General features: G+C 37.0%; 1 protein-coding gene across 1 annotated transcript in view; it reads left to right on the forward strand.

Moving 5' to 3' along the window:
- SHTN1 (shootin 1) overlaps positions 1 to 21,242 on the forward strand; it is a 92,798-nt gene that overhangs the window by 45,523 nt on the left and 26,033 nt on the right. Inside the window, exons 9-11 of the mRNA XM_026670202.2 lie at positions 7,056 to 7,202; positions 7,979 to 8,132; positions 9,962 to 10,061. Coding sequence (XP_026525987.2) covers positions 7,056 to 7,202; positions 7,979 to 8,132; positions 9,962 to 10,061 — 401 coding nt within the window. The remainder of the gene's footprint in view (positions 1 to 7,055; positions 7,203 to 7,978; positions 8,133 to 9,961; positions 10,062 to 21,242) is intronic.

Below are 21,242 nucleotides of genomic sequence, written 5' to 3' on the forward strand. Positions count from 1 at the left end.
AGTTTGAGCTTCCTGAGTTGGCGCAGAAAGAACATTCTTTGTTGTGCTTTTTTGATGACTTTTTGATGTCCATTTTAGGGGTCCATTTTAGATCATGTGATATAGTAGAACCTAGAAATTTGAATGTCACTACTGTTCATATGGTGTTGTCTAGTGTTGTAAGAGGTGGTAGTATAAGAGGGTTTATTCTAAAGTCTACCACCATTTATATGGTTTTGAGTGTGTTCAGTTCCAGATTGGTCCGGTTACACCACGAGGCAAGTTGTATAACCTCCTGTCTGTGTGCAGATTCATTGTTGTTGCAAATGAGACCAATCACTGTTGTGTCATCAGCAAACTTCAGTATTTTAACAGATGGATCATTTGAGATGCAGTCATTGGTATATCGGGAGAAGAGAAGCGGAAAAAGTACACAGCCTTGTGGGGCCCCTGAGCTGATTGTACAGGTATCGGATGTGATTCCGCCTAGCTTCACCTGCTGCTTCCTGTCTGTTAGGAAGCTTATGATCCACTTACAAGTGTGTTCAGGCACCACTAGTTGGTTTAATTTACTTAGAAGAGTGTCTGGAATGATAGTATTGAATGCTGAACTGAAGTCTACAAAGAGGACCCTTGTGTAGGTATTTGGAGATTTAAGGTGTTGTAGGATGTAATGCAGAGCCATGTTAACAGCATCATCTGGTGATCTATTTGTTCAGTATGCAAACTGCATGGGATCTAATAGCGGATCTGTGATGGTTTTCAGGTGGGACAGCACAAGTCTTTCAAAGATTTTCATAACTAGAAATGTTAGAGCAATTGGTCTGTAGTCATTCAGTTCCTTGATGGAGGGCTTCTTTGGCACTGGGATGACAGTAGAGCGTTGGAAGCAGGAAGGAACATAGCACATCTCTAGTGATCTATTGAAGATTTGGGTGAAGATGGGGGCCAAATGGTCTGCACAGACTTTTAAGCAAGAAGGAGTTATCTTGTCTGGCCCTGGTGCTTTTCAATGTCAAATGTATTGTCTGCCCGTGTGAGCCTTCCTTTTAGACCGACAGGGCTCATACCAGGATTGCATATTTGGCATATACTGTATTAAATTGACATTGATTCTCCTAGTCATAAATTAACTTTTTTTCTTCTCCATGAGATGAGTTTTTTTAATCATTAATCAGTGTACATTCTCAAAAAGACTGCTATACAGGCAAATAAGTACCATGGTCCCTCACATGATCATTAATTACCGTATGTACAATAATTTATTCATAAATTGAAATACAGTGTTTATTGTGCCACAATGTTTGAGGTAGTTTACAATACTCTAATAATCTATAAAATTAAAGCCGTGATAGAGGGACATGGACTACATCCTTTTGTACTTCTTGTTTCTCTAAGGACCTAAAAATGCTGTTTTATCCTGTTGAAAGATTTAATTTTCTCATGATTCAGGTGGAATGTGTTCAGGTGGAATTAGTTTCAAAGAGGATTTATTCTATGGATTACATCATTAAGAAAGAAATCAGCAGTGTTGACATAATTAGGTTTTGCTTCTGGGGTGGATTTAACTTGAATAATTCATCAGCTCATTTACACATTTAGAAACCCTCCAGGTTTCATTATTCCTATAAATTATTTGGAAAATAAATATCCAGTGGAAAATAGATATGTTTATACAATTGAGAACTATTTTGACCATAACAGGTCATGGCAAAGCAGCAATTCATAAATACCATGGTTTATGATGTTGTCTCATAGAAGGTTTAAGACAACCTTGAAGCCTTGTTCAGTCCTGATCAGCAAAAGTCCGCTAAAGATAACAACATATCTATTTTAACCTTGATTTAAAAAACAACAACAAATTGATATTCTTTCCTTTTACTTTGAACAATCTTGATTTTTAGTCCATTCAAATAATGCCCTAGCCTAGAGCTTGATTTGTTTTAGTTTTTTCTTTGTCCCTTCTCATAAAATTCTTTACAGCTTTAACATGACTCTTTTGTAAATCCACTATAGAAAAATTATCCAGATCATTCTTTAGATTTTTTATTTGTATATCCCTTTTGATTATTAAGTCATCTGCTGGTTTTATTTGTATGTCCAGTAGAGCATCTCTTTCCATATCATTCTTGTAGCCTATTATTTTTAAATTAATTTAAATTTCAAATTAATCTTAATCTTGCCTGATAAAACTTGTTATCTTCTGAAGTATCTTCAGATACAGTCATAGACTGTAACTTCTTGGTTCATTGCTCCAAAATATCTTTTAATAATATAGTTTACTCCATTCTATATTAGTGAATCAAGTGTAAGTGTTCTCCTTTAATTGTAATCTTTTGTTCCTCTTGTTTCCTTCTAGTGTTCAACCTCAAAGTCTCAACCTATCATGTTTTTTTAAAAGGGAATCCAAAACAAAAGCATTTTCTCATGGAAGAATTCTTATAATTAATTACAAAATCATTTTTTAAAATATCTTCCTGTTAATCTGTAACTTTCCATAATCAAGATTCTAATCATCCTTTTACCATTTATTCCAAGAGAAAAAAATTGTCCTTGGTCTTTTTATTTAAAGTTCTTTAACTAAGGATTTAAGGAAACTCACCCATTGCTATAAAAACCTATTGATCCAAAGATTCCTAATAGTTGAAAAGCAGTTAATAAGCCATTTCTGAAAATCAATACAAAAGGAAATATGCAAACCAAGTCTCCTTTTCAAAGGCGCTGGCTGTAGTTTGAGCAAAACTGGCTACATTTTCAGAGCTTCAAATTCTTGGTCTTTTGGCCTCCTCTTGAGAAGCATTGTTGGCAAAGAGAAGTCTTCTTGTCCAGAGATGAATTACAAGAGCTATTTCTTCATTCCACCACAGCCACCTCTATTTTTACCTCAAAAGTCCTTTTACTTTTTATTCCTAATTTTCTGTTCCCTTAGCTCCTCATAATGCAAAGAAATTGATTGAATGATTACTGTATTGGAAACATTAAGCAATAATCATGTCAGTGGTGTTAGTTATTCTCATTCTAAGCCATTTTTTTTTCAGAATATGAAATATGCTATGACATCAAACTCAAGCTCCATCCCTTACATACAAAAAGGGTAGAGTTTATGTCATTTTATATTTCATAATTTGTCTCCCTGCCCTGTCAACATAGGCAATTAGTTCCAGAACCTTCAAAATATAGAATTGTTCTTTTTTAAAAAAATATAATTTTATTGGAACTTTTAAAAAGAAGGGATGTCTAATTTTCAATAGATCCTCACCCAGAAGCAGAAACACATTATTGTTCAAGTCTCAGAATATCCACACTTCACTGATTTTATTTAATGTTTATAGTAAAACTATCTGTTTTTAACATGCTTGTTTTTGGGGGTGTAGAATGGAGAGTGATAGAGAGAAAAAATACCACATGTGTGGAAAAAACACTGTTTGCAAAATCAATTATCTGTGTTGATGGTTGTATACAATGACATGTCCTGGCATTGTAACTTTTTTTAAATGTGTAGGAAAAAATGTGTCCTACACGATTGTATGGTCTAAAAAAATAAGGGCAGGGATGAAATCTGAGACTGGGAGTAGAAAGGAGAAGACAGAAAGAATTTGCTTCCTTTCTTATCATTTAATTCAATTTTTCTCTATGTGTGTAACAAGAAAGATTCCATACATACAATGTGAATAATAGAGTTAGTTTTAAACTACAGTGACTGTCTTTAACTTGGTTACTTACAGTGCCCTTTTCATTATAGGTACCTTAGTAAATACTTGGCAGACACTGTGTTTAAAATCCCTCCAGTGAACATTTGCATGCAGAAAGGTCAAATGCTGTTATCTGCTTTTTGTAATTGTAAAGAAAAATGCTTATAATTCCAGACAGCCATGACCGCCTTGTATAGGAATTTTGCTCCTTTCATAAGATTGCATGCTATTGATTCAGAGATATCAATGCACTGTATTAATAATAAGCTGTACAATAACTCTTCATTTAGATGCATTAATGGCTTTTAGGTTACTTTGTAATAGCCGATCCATTAATATGTAATATCTTTCTAATGGACTGAAAAACCTGCACTTACAGAAAGGTTCTTATGTGCAGACTAATCTATATAGGAAAAAAAACACCTGCTACACAGTGTAACCATAATTAATGTAACATTCCATAGATTCAACTGTCATATGCAGGAATTGATAAGGTTAGGGTATGAGTGTGTTTATCTTTAGGAACTTGAATCTATCACCTGCCAAACATAATGGGAAATTTAACTTATCAGAGAAAAAGGCCAAGGTAAATATCAGCAGTAAAGCAATCTAATATTTTTAACTATTTTCAGGGAAACAGATGTAATATGTTATCTGCTTCACTTATCCTGGTGGCGAACATATGGCACACATGCCGAAAGTGGTACGCAGAGCCATTACTGCCAGCACACGAGTACTCGCCCAGAAAAGGTCTACTGTGCATGCGCGCCCAGTGCCTGCCCAACAGCTGATGCTTGCCCACCGCCTGCCCAACAGCTGATTGTCAGGTGTGTGGTGCACATGCACGTGGGTGCAGCGGCGCACAGGAGACAATCACCATGCGCAGAAGTGCCCAGCATGGGTCGCACGGGTTGCATGCGCAGGAGGCCCCATGCGCATTGCCTTCTGGGTGATGGCACGCGAGCACAAGTAGGCAATTATTGGCACGGGAACCCAAAAAGTTTAGCCACCACTGCTATAACCTATCCTAATTCAAATAATAAATAGTTTAAACCATGGCTCCAAGATTACTGATGATAACTAGTTCATGAAATTGACTCCCAATAACTGCCACTGATTTTCCTCTGGGTGAAGAAATGGAGACCTTATTTTTTTCTAATGAATAAGCCATCAGTAAACACTGGTTTAGATTTTTAATTTTTGAAATATTTTTGCCACTCATTATGGATTTTTTTTGTCAGGGAGGATATTAAAGAACATGGTCATGAGATTTGGCAAGAGAAAGGTTCATGAGAGCTGCAACCAAAACTATAATTGGCTATGATTTTATCTCTTTCTCTCCCTCTCCATCCCTCTCTCTTTGTCCAGGACTAGAACAATCAAACCTAGAACAATCATTAAATTGGGACACACTGATAAATCTTTTGGTGACTGGTGATTGATTAGCAGAGTGTCTGATCTCCAGTAGTTTAACAATAAAAGAAAAGTTCCTTCAAGTTCCTTCACTCTTGTTGATTTCATAGACACTTTCATGAAGTTTTTTTGACCACACAACTGGTTTTCTGACGGTCTTTCATTCAACTACTAACTTGTGCTAACCAGTCTGACCTTGATTAACTTCTCAGAATCAGAAAAGATCAGCTAGATAGAGGAATCTGCATTCCAGAGCAGGAATCTATCTCTTCAGAAAATAATTAACTTGCTGATATCATGAAACTCTGAAGAAAATGGGCATAGATTTGTGGGTTAAATACTTTGTGTAGAAACCCCAGGTGTTTTTTTTTTAAGAGTTCCTAAAAGAGTTCCTGTTTCTCCTCTCCTCTATCCTACCCTCTTCCCCTCCCCTCCCCTCTCCCGTTCCATATTTAAAATGAGATTTAGTTTTGCTTCAGTTACATTGCCCTCTAAGATGTGCAAGCAGAAAAGCAGGTTGTGCTTCCGCTTGGAGTTCACCCAACTCTTTAAGCAATTAGTATGGTCTGTGTGACCACAATGAACTATCTGTTAGGTAGAATAATAGGGAAATCAAAATCTGTCACTCACTTCTGTCTCTTTCCCCATCTAGAAACAGGAGATTGGAAAGTAATAGGGAGCGTTTTTCAAAGCAATGCATAGATTTTTTTCCCCAATAAATAAATACATATACAAGTATCTGATTTTGTATTTTGTTAATGACATGATATTGAAGGGTGGTATGAATCAGCCAACCTGCTGTGACTGTTATTTTATCTGGTAAATAAACAACATGGGACCATAAATAATGGACATTTTATTTCTGAGGCAGTAATTTTAAAATGTGTTTCTTCTTTAATCACCTTCTGGATCAATTTTCAGCAATTTAGAAATAATTATTGTTTTTTGTTTAGTAAAGCAGCATGGTCCAACATAATGCCCTTATGATATATTGGACTATATATGCAATCACCCCACTCAGACCAGGAAAGCTGTAAAAGACAAACGATATTTGTCTTATACATAGCAGGCAATAGTTTTACAGTATATATCTAACCTTTGTTTGTTTGACTTCTATGCTGTCTATCTCATGAAAGAAAGTCTAGGAGGCTTACAGTCAAATAATTAAAATACTATATAAAACATTAAAATCTTAAACAATGAATAAGAATCATACGGTTAAAAATTCAGCAAAAATTTGTTTAACCACAAAGGAAAGAAAGAGAGCATGCCTCTTTTGCAGCATAGATGGGATGGTGAATTCCTCAGATTAAGTATAATTGCTTTACTTTCTGATAATTTGTCATAAATTTATATTGTCTAATACATTGTTCATTAACAAGATACATGTGAAACCACATTAAGCGAAACCAATACATTTTGTTGTTGTCAGATTTCTTAAATATGCATGCAACATCTTTTGCATGTAAACAATTTGAAGTCCTACACCCTGAGACCAAATTCATCTTACATAGAAAAATGAATCAAATCGTATATTTGATTGCCCAGAGTTCTTTCTGTGTACACTGGTATCCAATATCCCAACACACTTATCAAGTCATGTTTTGAATTTTCTTAAGTATTTGGCATAATTGAAGTTCTACTACTTTGAAACTTTTTAATTCCTTCACTTAGTATTTCAGTGTTTCCATAGAATATATCCCATTGACAACTTGATGCAAGAAATGCAAGAAATTAAGTGTATTTTCTATTCTGGTGCTATTTTAGGGATTGTCTCCACTCCATATTTTATTTGGTCACTTGAGATATTTCCAAAGCAGTAGATAAAATTATAGAACCAGTCTTCTGATGCCTGACATAGCTGGACTTCTAGGTGCTCTAAAAGGAAACTGATTTTGCCATGCAGTCTGCTCAGATAAATGCAGTTTATTAAATAATCTGATTGACATTTTGTGTGGTTGTGTTTGGTAGATGTTTATTGAACAAAATAAGTTGAAACGGCAAAGTCAGTTGCTGCAACAAAACTCTACCCCTGATGAGCAGCTTTCAAAAGCTCTAGATGAAAATGGCAAACTGACTCAAATGCTGGAGGAAGAAAGATTGCAACATCAAGAGAAGGTAAGAAGCCTGCTCCCACCTATCTGATATGTTGGATTAGGCTGAACTCATCTTTCGTAGGTAGAATGTTACTTACAAAGCGGAGTGTTTTATATAAGTTAAAAAAAAGTTTCCCAAAGATACATAATTAATGTTAAGCATCAAATTTTATGTTGCCTTGGTATCCAAATATTTCTTCATCAGGCCTTCACAATATGTAAATGAGTTAAGTTTGCTCACTCTAAACATGACCTTCCATGAACTGATTAAACCTCTTGCTTTGAAAGCTAGTATGCTGACTAATGGCAGAACATAATCCCAGGGTATACGCTTACCAGAGTGAATCTATACTGTTCGGGGTACTTGCAAAACCACTTTTTGGTTAAGAAGGGAGGTTATTTCATTTTTTAAAAAAAGAATAATATATTGGCTTGTCTTTCCAAACTGCATGCAATTGGACTTTTCTTTCCTCCCTTGAAGTTTTGTTCCTTGTCCACAAATCCCAAGAAGACTTTGAGATCTGGGCCATGTTTGGGAGAACCAAAGTGTAGTGGACAAAATAATCTTGACTATTTCACTGATGAAATTAAAAATCATATAAATGATTTTTAATAAATGGCATACATTGACACACCCATTTCTAGGATATTCCTTTAACTATTACACAACAAAATTAAAAACAATTAAATTCTGTGTCAAAAATTACATATCTGAGCTTTGAGGAATGCTTACTTCAGTGGTGATCCTGTCACTCATATATTAGATATTAATTGCAATTTTAAATTTGTCAATATTAGATTAAAGAATTGGAGGAACAATTATGTAATGAAGTTTTGCACAAAGAAATCAAGTCCCTTAAACAACAACTGGAACTTCTAGAAGAAGAAAAAAAAGAATTAGAGGAGAAGTATCAGAGTGCTGAAGAACAAATTAAAAACTTAAAGCATTCAGGTAAGCTAAATAAATACTTTTAGATATTTAGAAGATCATGTGGATGATGTTCTAAATATTACTAACGTATTCTTAACAGAAGTTTAGCCATTTGTTCATAACATTAACTTCCTTTGTCATTTCCTATCATGCAGTCTTCAATGTAATGGTAGTTGTTAAGCTACATTTGCAGCCAAAACATCAAGACTCTTCAGTAAATTTTGGTACATTGCTGTTGTTTAACCAGATTAAGTTAATTGCATTTTACTGCCATTGAAATCAATGAAATTCAGATTACAAATGACCAACTCCTTTAGTTTCAGTGGAAGTGAAGTACAATGTGCCAGGTTTTGACCTTGGATATGTTTTGACATATAATTGTGATTTATGATAGCATCCAGTGAAAAAGAAAACTTCTGTAGTACCTAACTAGGAACACTCTAGAAGTGAAAGCCATGAAGAGGTTTAAAAAGTATTAAATTCTATCCATCCTTGGAAATCATGAATATATTTTAAAATATATATATTTAGAACTTCACAGTTAGTTGAAAAGCATGGGTGTGAAGGTTTTGTTTCCCCCCTGTTGTTTTATGAGCCTTCATATGATTGACATTTTAAAAAGTAAATGCTTTGTCAAAGGCTATGCAGAAGAAATTAGCTTTGCAACTCCCATGGGTGTTAATGGCTAAAATCCATGGGAACTGTGTGGCTAATTCCCTGCACTTCAGGATAAACATTTACCCCTCACTATCTAACTGCTGAAGCTGTCTGACTTGCTGGCTATTATTTGTCCAGTTTACAGGCTAAAACAAGACAGCAGAAGCACTGACAAAACCACTTAAAATACATACAGTGTGAATCAACTACTGTGATTTAGTTGTTACCAAAGAATTATTTACCAGGATGGTGCCTGACCAGCTTACAGCATCGTACCTATTAAGTGCTAAAAACTGTAATTTACTACTTTTTATCTAAGATTGCCATTTCTTAATAAATTCAAAATACATTTACCAGCAGGGGAAGTACTGTTTAACTATCCTAAAGCAGCTGGATTATGTGGATGGAAAATGTCAAAAGAAAAACATACAAATGCCTTTGTACAAAGTCCTAAAACTCTAGTGATGTGTGTTAAATTAATCGCAGGCTAGTAAGGTTACTGGAAAACCTATGGAAATTGCCAAGGATACTCACCCAGGCACTACTGCAGGATGTGCAATAAATTACTTCAATGTGTATACTGACTATGATGCAGCATGATGGCATTTCATAATGACTTCGCAATTCAGTTATGACCTGAATACCAAAAAATAGTGATTGTCTAGCAAATCAAAAACTGGGTAGAAAGAAACTAGTAATGATTCTTTGCAGGATTTTTTAAAGTACTATTTAAGGAATTATTTAAGACTGAAGCAGAGTGTTATAAAATATGAGTACACACAATCAAATCAGTACTACGCTTTGTCATTTTAAAAATAAAAGCTTCTGTCTTATCACCCAATCAGGTATTCTAGAATTATCTTCAAATTCAACAGTGTAGTTTAGCAGAAGGTGATACGATAGTAAAAAAAATGACATGGAGATTTCCAGATATTAAGTCAGCAAGAAGAGGCTTCGCTCATCACCTTACTTCAATGTCTGTTCCAGGATTATAGTGTATCTATTTATACAGAACTGGGTAAAAGTCTAGAATAATTATGGGAAACATTGAGCACTCAAATTTCTAAAGATGCTTGGTTAAAAAAATGTCAACTTTTAACATCAATTAGCCCACTGATTAGTGGATGGACCATTTTTTAAATATATATGTACAGGAGTACTTTAAGTGAAGATTCAGTTCTCTCTTTGTACAGTTGATGAACTTGAAAAACGAGTACACCAGTCAGAAAATCCAGTGCCACCTCCACCTCCACCCCTCCCACCTCCACTTCCTCCTCCTCCTAATCCAATCAAGTAAGTATCATGCACATGATTTAAACCCATTGCCTAGGCTTAAGTGTTTATTACTCTGAATTTGAAGTATAAGAAGAATCATAGGAATGTAAGTATCGTATGTAATGTGGCTTTCAATGAGTTTGAGGCAAGCTGATGGTACAAGATAGGCAATCTTATTTCTGGTGACTTTGGCCAAATCATTAGCTCCCTATAGTGTGCCAGTTCAAGCTGATAAAAGAGATCATCTGCTTTGGGAAAGGAGGGGTATCAAAATAATGAGGGAAAGACAAAATGGGTCTGAGAACACTTTTGAAAAGATGTCAAAAGGAGAACCTGGTGTCTTTACCGCTTTTGACTCTGAACTTGAATTAGCCTTATCAAATGTGCCCCCCCCCCCAATTACGACTAAGGGAATATAATATTTAACAACAATAAAAATGAGCTATCTCTATTCTACATATCTTTGACTACAGAGTAATCTGTTGAGACCCCAGGATGAGAGAAGAGTGGTCATTGTTATCTGAAAATCGCTTAGTTGACCCATGGCAACAGGTGTGAGACTGTTCATTAAATTGGTCTCTAGGGATCAGTTGAGATTGCTGCTGGACTTATGATCTTGGGGACTTTAATCTGCCTTTCCTGAGGGTTGGGTCTGAGGTGGATCATGTATTCATGACGTGGTCCTATGACCCAGGACAGTGGTCACACACCAGAACTGTTGTCTCTGTCAGAGCAGTAGGTATGTAATTAGAAATTGGGCAGCTTTCTATGTCATAGTCAGATCATGCCCTGATTACCATGGGCTTCTATTGTGCCACTATCCTCTGCAAAGAGGCTGAATGAATTAGATCAGGGGTGTCAAACTGGTGGCCCACGGACCGGATGCGTCATGTGCAGGCCACGCCCACCCCAGTTCTGTGAAGGGAAAAAACATCATGAAACATCATGAGATGGCAACGTGACACCGCAAGTTTGACACCCATGAATTAGAAGATCATTCTATGGGTGGTTGATGGATCCAGATGGGTTCAAGAAGGTGCTTTGGTTGTTCCTACTGATCAGCTACATAGTCCATCTAAAGTCTTGGTCATGCTTGGAATTAGAGAAAGACAGAGGCTTTGAATCAAATTCCGCCTAAAAAAACCTTCTTTTCTCATGGTTCCTATTATTTCCCATGGCTCATGGAAGAGCTAAGGCAATTAAAACAAGACAGATGCCTAGAGCAGTGGTAGTCAACCTGGTCCCTACCGTCCACTAGTGGGCATTCCAGCTGTCATGGTGGGTGGTAGGGGTTTTGTCCCCTACTTTATAAATCACCATTACTGTGGAACCGGTGGGCGGTTAGAGAAAATTTTACTACTAACAGAGATACAAAAGTGGGTGGTAGGTATAAAAAGGTTGACTACCCCTGGTCTAGAGTATTGCTGGCATTCTCCAGGGGTTGTTCCTTTACCTCTTAATGAAGCTTCCAAAAACTATTGCTGGGCCCCATTGTACAACCTTCCCTTGTATCTAGCCTCCCATTCTTGGGGAAGGCAATTAAGAAGATAGCTGCAAAGCAGCTTCAGAGAACTTTGAATGAAGTGGGTTATCTGTATATTTTTCAGTAAGGATACAGATCAAGATATGGGATAGAAATGGCATTGATTGTACTTTTGGATGATCTCTATTGTGTGAGCAGAATGACAGTTATGCATCCATCCTTGCTTTACTTGATCTCTCAGCAGCTTTTGATACCATTCACCATGGTGTCCTTATGGATCAACTCAAAAGATTGGGGGTGAGCAGCACATTGTTATGCTAGTTCAGTTCCTTCTGCAGGATTGATTCAAATCTGTGGTGATTGGGGAAGAGAGATCCTGCCCACGGCCCTTACTGATTACACTAATGCAAGACTGCAGTTAAAGTAAGAATCTGTTAAAAGTTTGGGTGTCATTATTACCTATATCATAAACGTTCATTGCAGTCAGCTAGATGTTCAGACTGGATTTGGCATTTTTATCCACCTTTCAAGTCTTTCCAAAGGACCTAGGATAGGCAGATGTGGATGTTTTATGGCAGTGGTGGCTAACCTTTATGGCTTCCTGTGCCAGAAAGTGTGCGCGTGCTTGCACATTTGCGCTCGCGTGCCAGCATCCAGAAGGCAATGCTTGCCCCCCCCGACGCCTACACATGCGCGTGCAATCCCTACCCACTCCCACTGTCCCCTTACCTGTACTGTGCTTCACAGCTGATTTTTGGCCGGTTTGATGTCTTTTCGGCCTCCCAGAGGCTTGAGGAAGGCTTCTGCAGGCTTTGCAGGCCGAAAACTAGCCCCATTTCATCCTTCGGGTATTTTCAGAAAAACAGGAAGTGATGAAACGGGGCTAGTTTTTGGCCTGCAAAGCCTGCAGAAGCCTTCCTCAAGCCTTTGGGAGGCCGAAAAAGGCCTCAAACCAGCCAAAAATCAGCTGTGCGGCGTGCGCATGCACAGTGAGGTAAGTTTACCTGCAGCTCGCGTGCTGGCACAAATGGCTGTGTGTGCCACCTGTGGCACGTGTGCCATAGGTTCGCCATCACGGTTTTATGGTGTTAGAAGGATCATTGCAGGATGTAAACTGTTCCAAGTAAAGCCCCCTTTTGGACTGATGGTGAATTTGTCAATGCTGATGATATTCAAATAGTGCTACAGTTGTTTTGGGATTGCATCCAAGCACCTATTACTGTTGATACTACCTTTGCTTTCTTATTCCACAGTCATTCTATTTCTATTTGCAGGACTTTGTATATTGTTATTTTCTCTAGTTCCTTCTATTCTATTCTGTGTCTCCAGGCCATGTCCACTATCCAATTTTGGGGGGTCTTTCTTATCAACAGTTGTTAAGTTTGGCATATTATGTGGCAAGTGTCCATCAGTTTGAATTCTAAAATTCCAGAACAGTTTAGCTTCTTCATTTTTGGTTATTTTCTCTATTTTATGGTCCCGCCAGTTCTTGCTTGAAGGCAAATGGTATTTCTTGCAGATCTTCCAATGCTTCTAATTATTTTTGCTGCTTTGTCATGCCATTTTTTTGTACTCAGTCTGTGCATTCTTCTTGCAGCAGCTAACCAAGTGTCTACTATTTTTCCTGCTTCTTTGCAGAGGCAATAGATGCTATTATTACAGCTGCTATTTTAAAAGATAATACCAAGTTTGAGGCAAAAGACTATGTACCTATACAGGAGAAAAAAATTCCCAGAAGAAATACAATTCTGTGCATCTTCTGCAATGAAAATACGGTCAAAGTTAAATTTTATCTTATCCTGTTGAAATAACAGCTTACTATTATAGTTAATGAAAATTTGGCACACTTTCCCATGTCGTCTATAGCAATGAAATTGACGTGTTTCAATGCTAGCTTGATAAGTGCCTGCTTTCAATAAATACTATGGAGTCCTTGGTGCTCTCTGACCTTGGTTGTTTGCTTGCAGACGTTTCATTACCCAACTAGATAACATCATTCTCTTCTATTGGAATAAACACTATGTATAGATTTAAGTGAAAGAATCAAGTTATTTTCCCATCAGTTTTCTTCATGGTTCAGTCCTGGCCTTGCTTTTAAATCACTTCAGCCATCTACTAATAGATACTCATTATTTAACAGTTATTTTATGTGCATCTTTCTGATTCTTAAATCAATCTGGACTTTCATGTACATGTACTTAATATTCAAGCCTTTTTTTATTCCACACAAAACCATGTCCCTTGATTATTCCAAGGCCAATCCTGGTATTGTCTTTTTACTTTTAGTTTCTTTAGAATTTTTCTATACCCAGATCAAGTGGCTATCAGCTGAGCCTTTTTCTAGGACTGCCATTTCAGAAATCAAATCAATTATACAATTGCAAATTATAACATTAAAATAGCAAAGTGTGAACTTTTAAAAGATGCATTTTATATCATTCAGTGAATATATATTAATGGTATTTCAATTTAGACTGTACTACATAGTTATAGTTGCTTCTGAAACCTCACATTTTTTTCATGGCATTTTCTAAAAATACCTTTTCTGGCCTTCACTTAACCTAAGGAGCCAATCTTGCCTCTAGTTCAGAGCCCCCCAACCTTTTGGGCACCAGGGACCAGTTCCGTGGAGACAGTTTTTTCTGCAGACTGGAGGGTACATGGTTTTGCATGCTGCTTGCATCCCACAGAAGATTCACTTGTTTGCACGGCCCAGTTTATGTCATGCCCCAGAAAGGTACCACTCCATGGATTGGTGTTAAGGACCCCTGCTGTAGTTAGATGTGCAAACAAAGTAATTAGGTGTTTCAGAATTCACCTCTGTACAAGAAGCTTCCATCCGATCCATACTATGCCAAAATAAAGTGGCAAATAGCTGCCAATCTTACAGAAATTTTCTGAAGACCCTTGGCCTTCTTCTCCCATGTGCAACATCTTCAGGGGACCTGGGCCAACAGCTGAGCAGTTCTGAGTCCTTGGGGAGTCTTTGTTTTAAAGAATTGCAGCGCTGTCAGTGGAAAGGATATGAACAATGCTGAATGATCTTAAGAAGAGGAACAAAGCTTTCTTCTAGAAATCCACATCTAAAATTCAGACAATGGGGCAGCTTGTCCAGCATTGCCTACTAGTGCCCAAGAAAATCAAAGATGCTCATTTGATCTATCTCTGGTAAAGTGAAGTAGGCCATCATCCAGCCTTGCTGGTAAAAGACATTTCATGGGAAAAGATCCACTTGAATGCTTTGCAGACTGGCATCTTTATTCCAAAAACACACATTCCATATGTATTCAGGTGAAGGACACCTTACACTGGTGCTTTCAAGGATTGAGAAAAGAAATGTGAATCCAAAAATGGAATTTGAAAAATTGCTTAGAGGTGGAGACCAAGGCTATGCTCTTTTTGGCTTTCTTCTTTCTCCAGAACGAAAGCTTTCAGTTTGGGCAGCCTATCTTTCCAAGTGGTGGCTTCATTGCAATGCCCCAGCCCTTAATTTTCATCAAGCAGTGGCATTACCTTGCAAATTTGGGGGTTTTGTGGATTTGATGTGTTAGGGTTTGGGGATTAACCCCTAGCAGAGTATTTCAGCAGTAGTCAAGCCAGGCAGCCAAAGGAGAGCGGAAAGGCCCCAGAGTATACACACACTGAACACAAACACTGTTTGTAGTTTAAATAGTTTTTAATCCAGTTAGAGTTTAAGCATTGTCATTCAGTCCATTAAGTCATTCACAGTATTTCCATCCAGTAAGACTCACTAGTATAGTCCAAGTTAAGAGTCCTTGCAATATCTTTATCAGCCGATAAAGATACCTTCTCCTCCTCCGGTTTCACTCTCCAGAGAAACAAACGCTGGATATTCAGCAAACAGTAGCAAACAATAACAGTTCAGTCACAGGCACTCACAGTCAGTAATCACAGTTAGTCACAGCAACACACAGTAAGTCGCAGCAGCACACAGTTACAGATACAGACAGTAAGCTTTCCAGCTTCTAATGCTTCCTTATATTGTAACTTGTAACCGCACCCTTAATCGGCTAATTGCCTGCTGCATTGTGCTTAAAGTGATAAGCACTTAAACCATGATATCTAAGTTTTATATATTTATTCACCCAAACCATATTTGGTATCAATGTTATACCTAACATACTCCCTTTTGGGTGAAATAAATATATAATACCTTTACAATCTTATCCCATATTTTTCACAACTCTCCTGGTGCTTACTGGCACCTTGGGCTTTAGTAAAATTATCAGCTAAATTGTCCTCCGACATACAGTACTCTAGCTGAATCATCTTACTTCTTACAGATTGTCTCACGTTTAGGTATCTTAGATCTGTATGCTTGCTCCTTGTTTTTACTCCAATATTTGTAGCCATTTGAATTGCTGCCTGATTATCTTCATGAATAATTATAGGATAATCTACAGTTATACCTATATCAATTAACATTTGTTTATACATTATTAATTCTGTACATAACAGTGATAAACAGGAGAATTCTGCCTCCATAGTAGACAAACTTATATGCTGTTGTCTCAATTGACTTCCAGCCTATTAATGTCTTACCCAGCATTATGGCTGTTCCTGAAGTCGACTTTCTAGTGTCTCTTTCTGATGCAAAGCTAGCATCTGCATAAGCACTCAAAATTAAATCACCCTTTGGTTCTAAATACAATGAATAATTCATTGTCTTTTTAAGATATCTTAATATCCTCTTAGCTGCATTCCAGTGTCTTTCACATGGTGCAGAATTGAATCTAGCCAACTGATTCACGCAGTACGATATATCTGGTCTAGACCAATTACTAATATAACTCAAACTACCAATTAAAGATTGATAAATCACCTTATCAAACTCAGGGCTTTGTTCATCAGTGTTGCTAAACTCCTGACTCATTGGAGTCTTAGCCGGCTTACAAAGCTCCATCTTGTAATCTTTTAGCAATTTGCTTATCTTATCTTCCTGAGATATCTTAAAACCTTTCCGTGTTTTCTTTATATTCAAACCGAGATACTTCTTTATCTCCCCTAATTGCTTGATCTTTATTCTCTTTCCTAATGATGCTATTATTTTATTTGCTTCATCATTAGTTTCAGTTATCAAAGCAATATCATCTGTGAATAGTAATAATAATGATACTTTCCCATTTGTCTCCCTCTTAAACAGACATGGATCGGCTAAACCAGCTTTAAATCCTATATTGTCTAGTTCCTTTACAATATACTGGTTCCATTCATAGCCTGATTGTTTAAGACCATAGAGACTTTTCTTTAACAACCAATAATCATTATTATCCTTATTTTCACTTTTAATACCAACAGGTTTTTTCATATAAATAATATGTTTTAATGGGGCGTGCAAGTAAGCAGTTTCCACATCTAGATGGTTAACTATATAGTTTTTACTAGCTGCCCACACTAAAGCTGCCCTCAAGGTTGCTGCCTTAAGACTAGGTGCAAACACCTCATCGTAGTCATTAGCATTCTGCCTAAAACCTTGGGCTACTAACCTTGCCTTATGGATTAAATTACCATCCTTATCTGTTTTTACCTTAAATATCCATTTGCAGCCAATGGATTTCTTTCCTGCAGGTAATTTTGCATTTTCATACACCTTCATATCACTTAATGAATTCAGTTCCTTATTCATTGCTGCATACCATTTTTCTTTTTCCTTATTAGGATACTTTTTAATTTCTTCAACAGAATTAGGAACTTCATTAATCTGGCACACTGTGTTAGCCTGGTACCTATCAGGCGGTCTAGATACACGTGTAGTTCTTCTGGGAATTACAGGGCTTACAGGAGGACTTTGTTGAACTACTACCTGTTCATCTTCCTCATCCTGTTCAGCTATTGAATCTGTTTCTTCCTTTATGGGCACTATTTCATCCTGTATTTGTCTCATTACTTTATTTTTAAAGTTACAGGGATAACTAATGGGATTTCTATAGGATTCAATAATTACATCTTTATTGGCATCCTGTTCTAATTTCTCCCATCCTTCATGTTCTAGAAATTGGGCACTAGCACTACATAACACTTTAGATGTGCCTTTCTCCCAAAATCTATATGCCCTATGGTTTGCCTGATAACCAACGAAGAAAAATCTTTTAGCTCTATGTTGCCCTTTTTTTCTGAGTTGTGCAGGAATATGCACCCATGCTGGTGCACCAAATGTGTGCAGGTAACTTAAGTCAGGTTTCCTGCCATGCCATCTGGTAAATGGTATTTCACCTGTTGTTGTGTTAACAACGTTGTTCAATATGTTATTAGCACACATTGTAGCCTCCCCCACAAAGAATCAGGTAACCCAGAATCATTTAACATTGTTCTAACCATTGCCTGTAGTGTTTGGCCTCTTCTTTCAATAAAAGCGTTATGTTCTGGCCTGTATGGAGCAGACTTCTTATGCTCTATTCCAGCTATCTTAAGTCTGTTCTGGAATTTGTTATTAATAAATTCCGTGCCATTATCTGTCACCAGGGTTATCAGTTGACGTTTAGACTTTCTTTCAGCAAACCTAAGCCAATTGAAAAAATGTTGATATGTTTCAGTTTTGCTTTTCATTAAATAGCAAAACCCATATCTAGAATAATGATCCATAATGCTCAGTATATATCTAGCACCTCCCATACTGGGTTTCTTTGGACCTATTATGTCTGCAAATACTACTTCTAAAGGTTCTTTTGTTTTGAAACCATTTAGCCTATTTGCAGGCAATACCTTGCTCTTATCTTCACAGCAAACATTACAACGCAAATATTTATCACAAGGTTTTAACCTTATTCCTTCAGATAACTCAACTGTACGTTTTAGCATTTTAAAATTTACATGCCCCAAACGCCTATGCAATAAATGGATACATTCTTCATGAGGCTTTATATTATTAAATACAGTATGTGCCTCCCCTTTCTTACTATTATCTAATACATATAATGTTCCATTTAAAGCTGCAGTTACCCTTTTGTTATCTTTTTCAATTATGCAATTATTATCTTTAAAAGTAATTACATAACCTAATTTATCTAATACCCTTACTGAAAGCAAATTAAACTTTAGTTGCGGTACATACAACATTTTTATATCCTGGTTTATGTACGGACAACGTGCAAAACCTTGACCTTTCGCTTTCAGGTTCCAGCCATTGGCAAGAGATATATGTTGAGAACTTGTAGACATTTTTATAAATTTTGTCTTATCTCTTGTGATGCAGTGGGATGCGCCACTGTCAACCACCCATAAATTATTCTTCACATCAGAGTTGCTAAACATGGCTAGTTCAAATGCTTTCTTTGGCTTTTTTACATTCTGGCTTTTTCTCTTTTTGCAGAACTTTGCCAAATGTCTCTGCCTCCACAATTAAAACACTTTTTAATTGTGTATGCCGTTGAAGATAAATTCTCTTCTTCCGGGTGCTTTACTTTGGTTTGCTGGTTTCTTTCAAGCTTTGAAGATAATTTCTCTTCTTTCTTATCTTCTCTCAGCTCGTCACGCTCACGCCTTCTTCTGGCTTCTTCTAGTAGCCTGCCTGTAATCTCGGTTAATGAGAGGCTTTCCTTAGGCAATACTTCCAACGAAGTCACATAGTCATCATAGCTTTGATCTAATGAAGATAATATGATGTAGACTTGTTGCAGTTCTTTAAATATAAGCTCTTTTTCTTGCAATTCTTGAAAAATGCTCTTCATACAGTTTAAATGAACTAACATATCTCCATTCCTCTGAAGATGCGTTCGAAAAAGCTTACGTGTAAGATTTATATGTGCTCCTACACTGTCCCGAACATAAATCTTCCTGAGGTTCTCCCAGCAGTTTGCAGCATTTTCTTCTCCACGAATATGGACAAGCTGCTGATCACAGAGAGTCAGTCCTATGATGCATAAAGCCTGCTCATTCTTCAGTTTAAAGTCTTGTAACTTTTCGTTATCATCATCATTAGCAGGATCCCAGCTACTCACATCTGGTGGGTTTGCTATAATGTCCCACAAACCTTCTCTGCGTGAGAAGTAAACTACATTTCATTGACCATGAAACATAGTTTGTTCCATCCAGCCTGGATATCATGGACAGTTGTGACAAATTTACTTGTGCCATTACTCTTCAGATATTTTGACTATTTTAAACTAATTAAAACAGTTTGTTTTTACAGTAATGTGCAACTCACACCAACTCTCTCTGCTATATCCTGGTTAGTTAGACTATGCTGCTGGGCCCATAACCAATGTTAGGGTTTGGGGATTAACCCCTAGCAGAGTATTTCAGCAGTAGTCAAGCCAGGCAGCCAAAGGAGAGCGGAAAGGCCCAGAGTATACACACACTGAACACAAACACTGTTTGTAGTTTAAATAGTTTTTAATCCAGTTAGAGTTTAAGCATTGTCATTCAGTCCATTAAGTCATTCACAGTATTTCCATCCAGTAAGACTCACTAGTATAGTCCAAGTTAAGAGTCCTTGCAATATCTTTATCAGCCGATAAAGATACCTTCTCCTCCTCCGGTTTCACTCTCCAGAGAAACAAACGCTGGATATTCAGCAAACAGTAGCAAACAATAACAGTTCAGTCACAGGCACTCACAGTCAGTAATCACAGTTAGTCACAGCAACACACAGTAAGTCGCAGCAGCACACAGTTACAGATACAGACAGTAAGCTTTCCAGCTTCTAATGCTTCCTTATATTGTAACTTGTAACCGCACCCTTAATCGGCTAATTGCCTGCTGCATTGTGCTTAAAGTGATAAGCACTTAAACCATGATATCTAAGTTTTATATATTTATTCACCCAAACCATATTTGGTATCAATGTTATACCTAACATGATGCTTTCAGTGAGACCAGAATCTTGTGACCAGAAAAACTCTTTGCTACACTGATCAAGACAAAAGAGTAAAAAGGGATTTCCCCATGCTAGGAAGATCAGTCAATATACATTGCTCCTTTACAAGATTGCTTCTTATAAGACTGGTGAAAATGTGTTTGGTTGTAGCCTGGTGAACATGATAGGATGTCTTTAAACTGAATCCTGGGGTGGTTAAAGATGAAAACTCTGAAGTAAGACTCTCAAATAAAGGCTTTTGTGTTTTAGAAGGAAGTGAGAGAGTTGCTATAAATAGGAGCTAATCAACCATTCAATGAAAAATCAGTAAAAAACATTAGGTCACAGAATTCCTCTTATTCAGTATATAAACACTAATGGGTAGAGTATTGGAAATAAGCAAAGCAGACTTCAGTTGCCCTGTAATTCAGTCACTTCCAATTCTTTGTGACTCAATGAACATCATTTTCTCAGGTTCGTCTGTTAGTAACTGCTTTTTTGAGTTTTGGTAATTTCATACGTATGTCTTCCGTGGTAGTTTTTAATCTCCTTGCCTTCTGTTGGCCTTTTTTCAGTTGCCTTTAATTTTTCCAAACATCAGTGCTTCCTCTAGTACTTTTGTATTAGCATTAGGTGTTCAAAATATTTTAGTTGTAATTTCATTATTCATGTCCCCAGAGTAGTCTTGTTTTTACTTCCTCTGGTTTTTCTTTCAGTCCATTGTATTCTTAACTATTTTCTCCAACACCACAATTCAGAGGCATCATTTTTTTTCTTTGTTCAGCTTTCCTGTTAATTCAGCTTCCACAGACATGTTACAACTGGGAAAATATAGCCCTGACAATATGTAGCTTTATTATCAATGTGATGTCTCTGTTCTTTAATATTTTGTCTGAATTCC

This window comes from Notechis scutatus, chromosome 4 (genome assembly GCF_049901735.1).
Source record: "Notechis scutatus isolate UNSWTSFEM ecotype Mainland chromosome 4, rNotScu1.2, whole genome shotgun sequence".
NCBI classification, from domain to species: Eukaryota; Metazoa; Chordata; class Lepidosauria; order Squamata; family Elapidae; genus Notechis; species Notechis scutatus.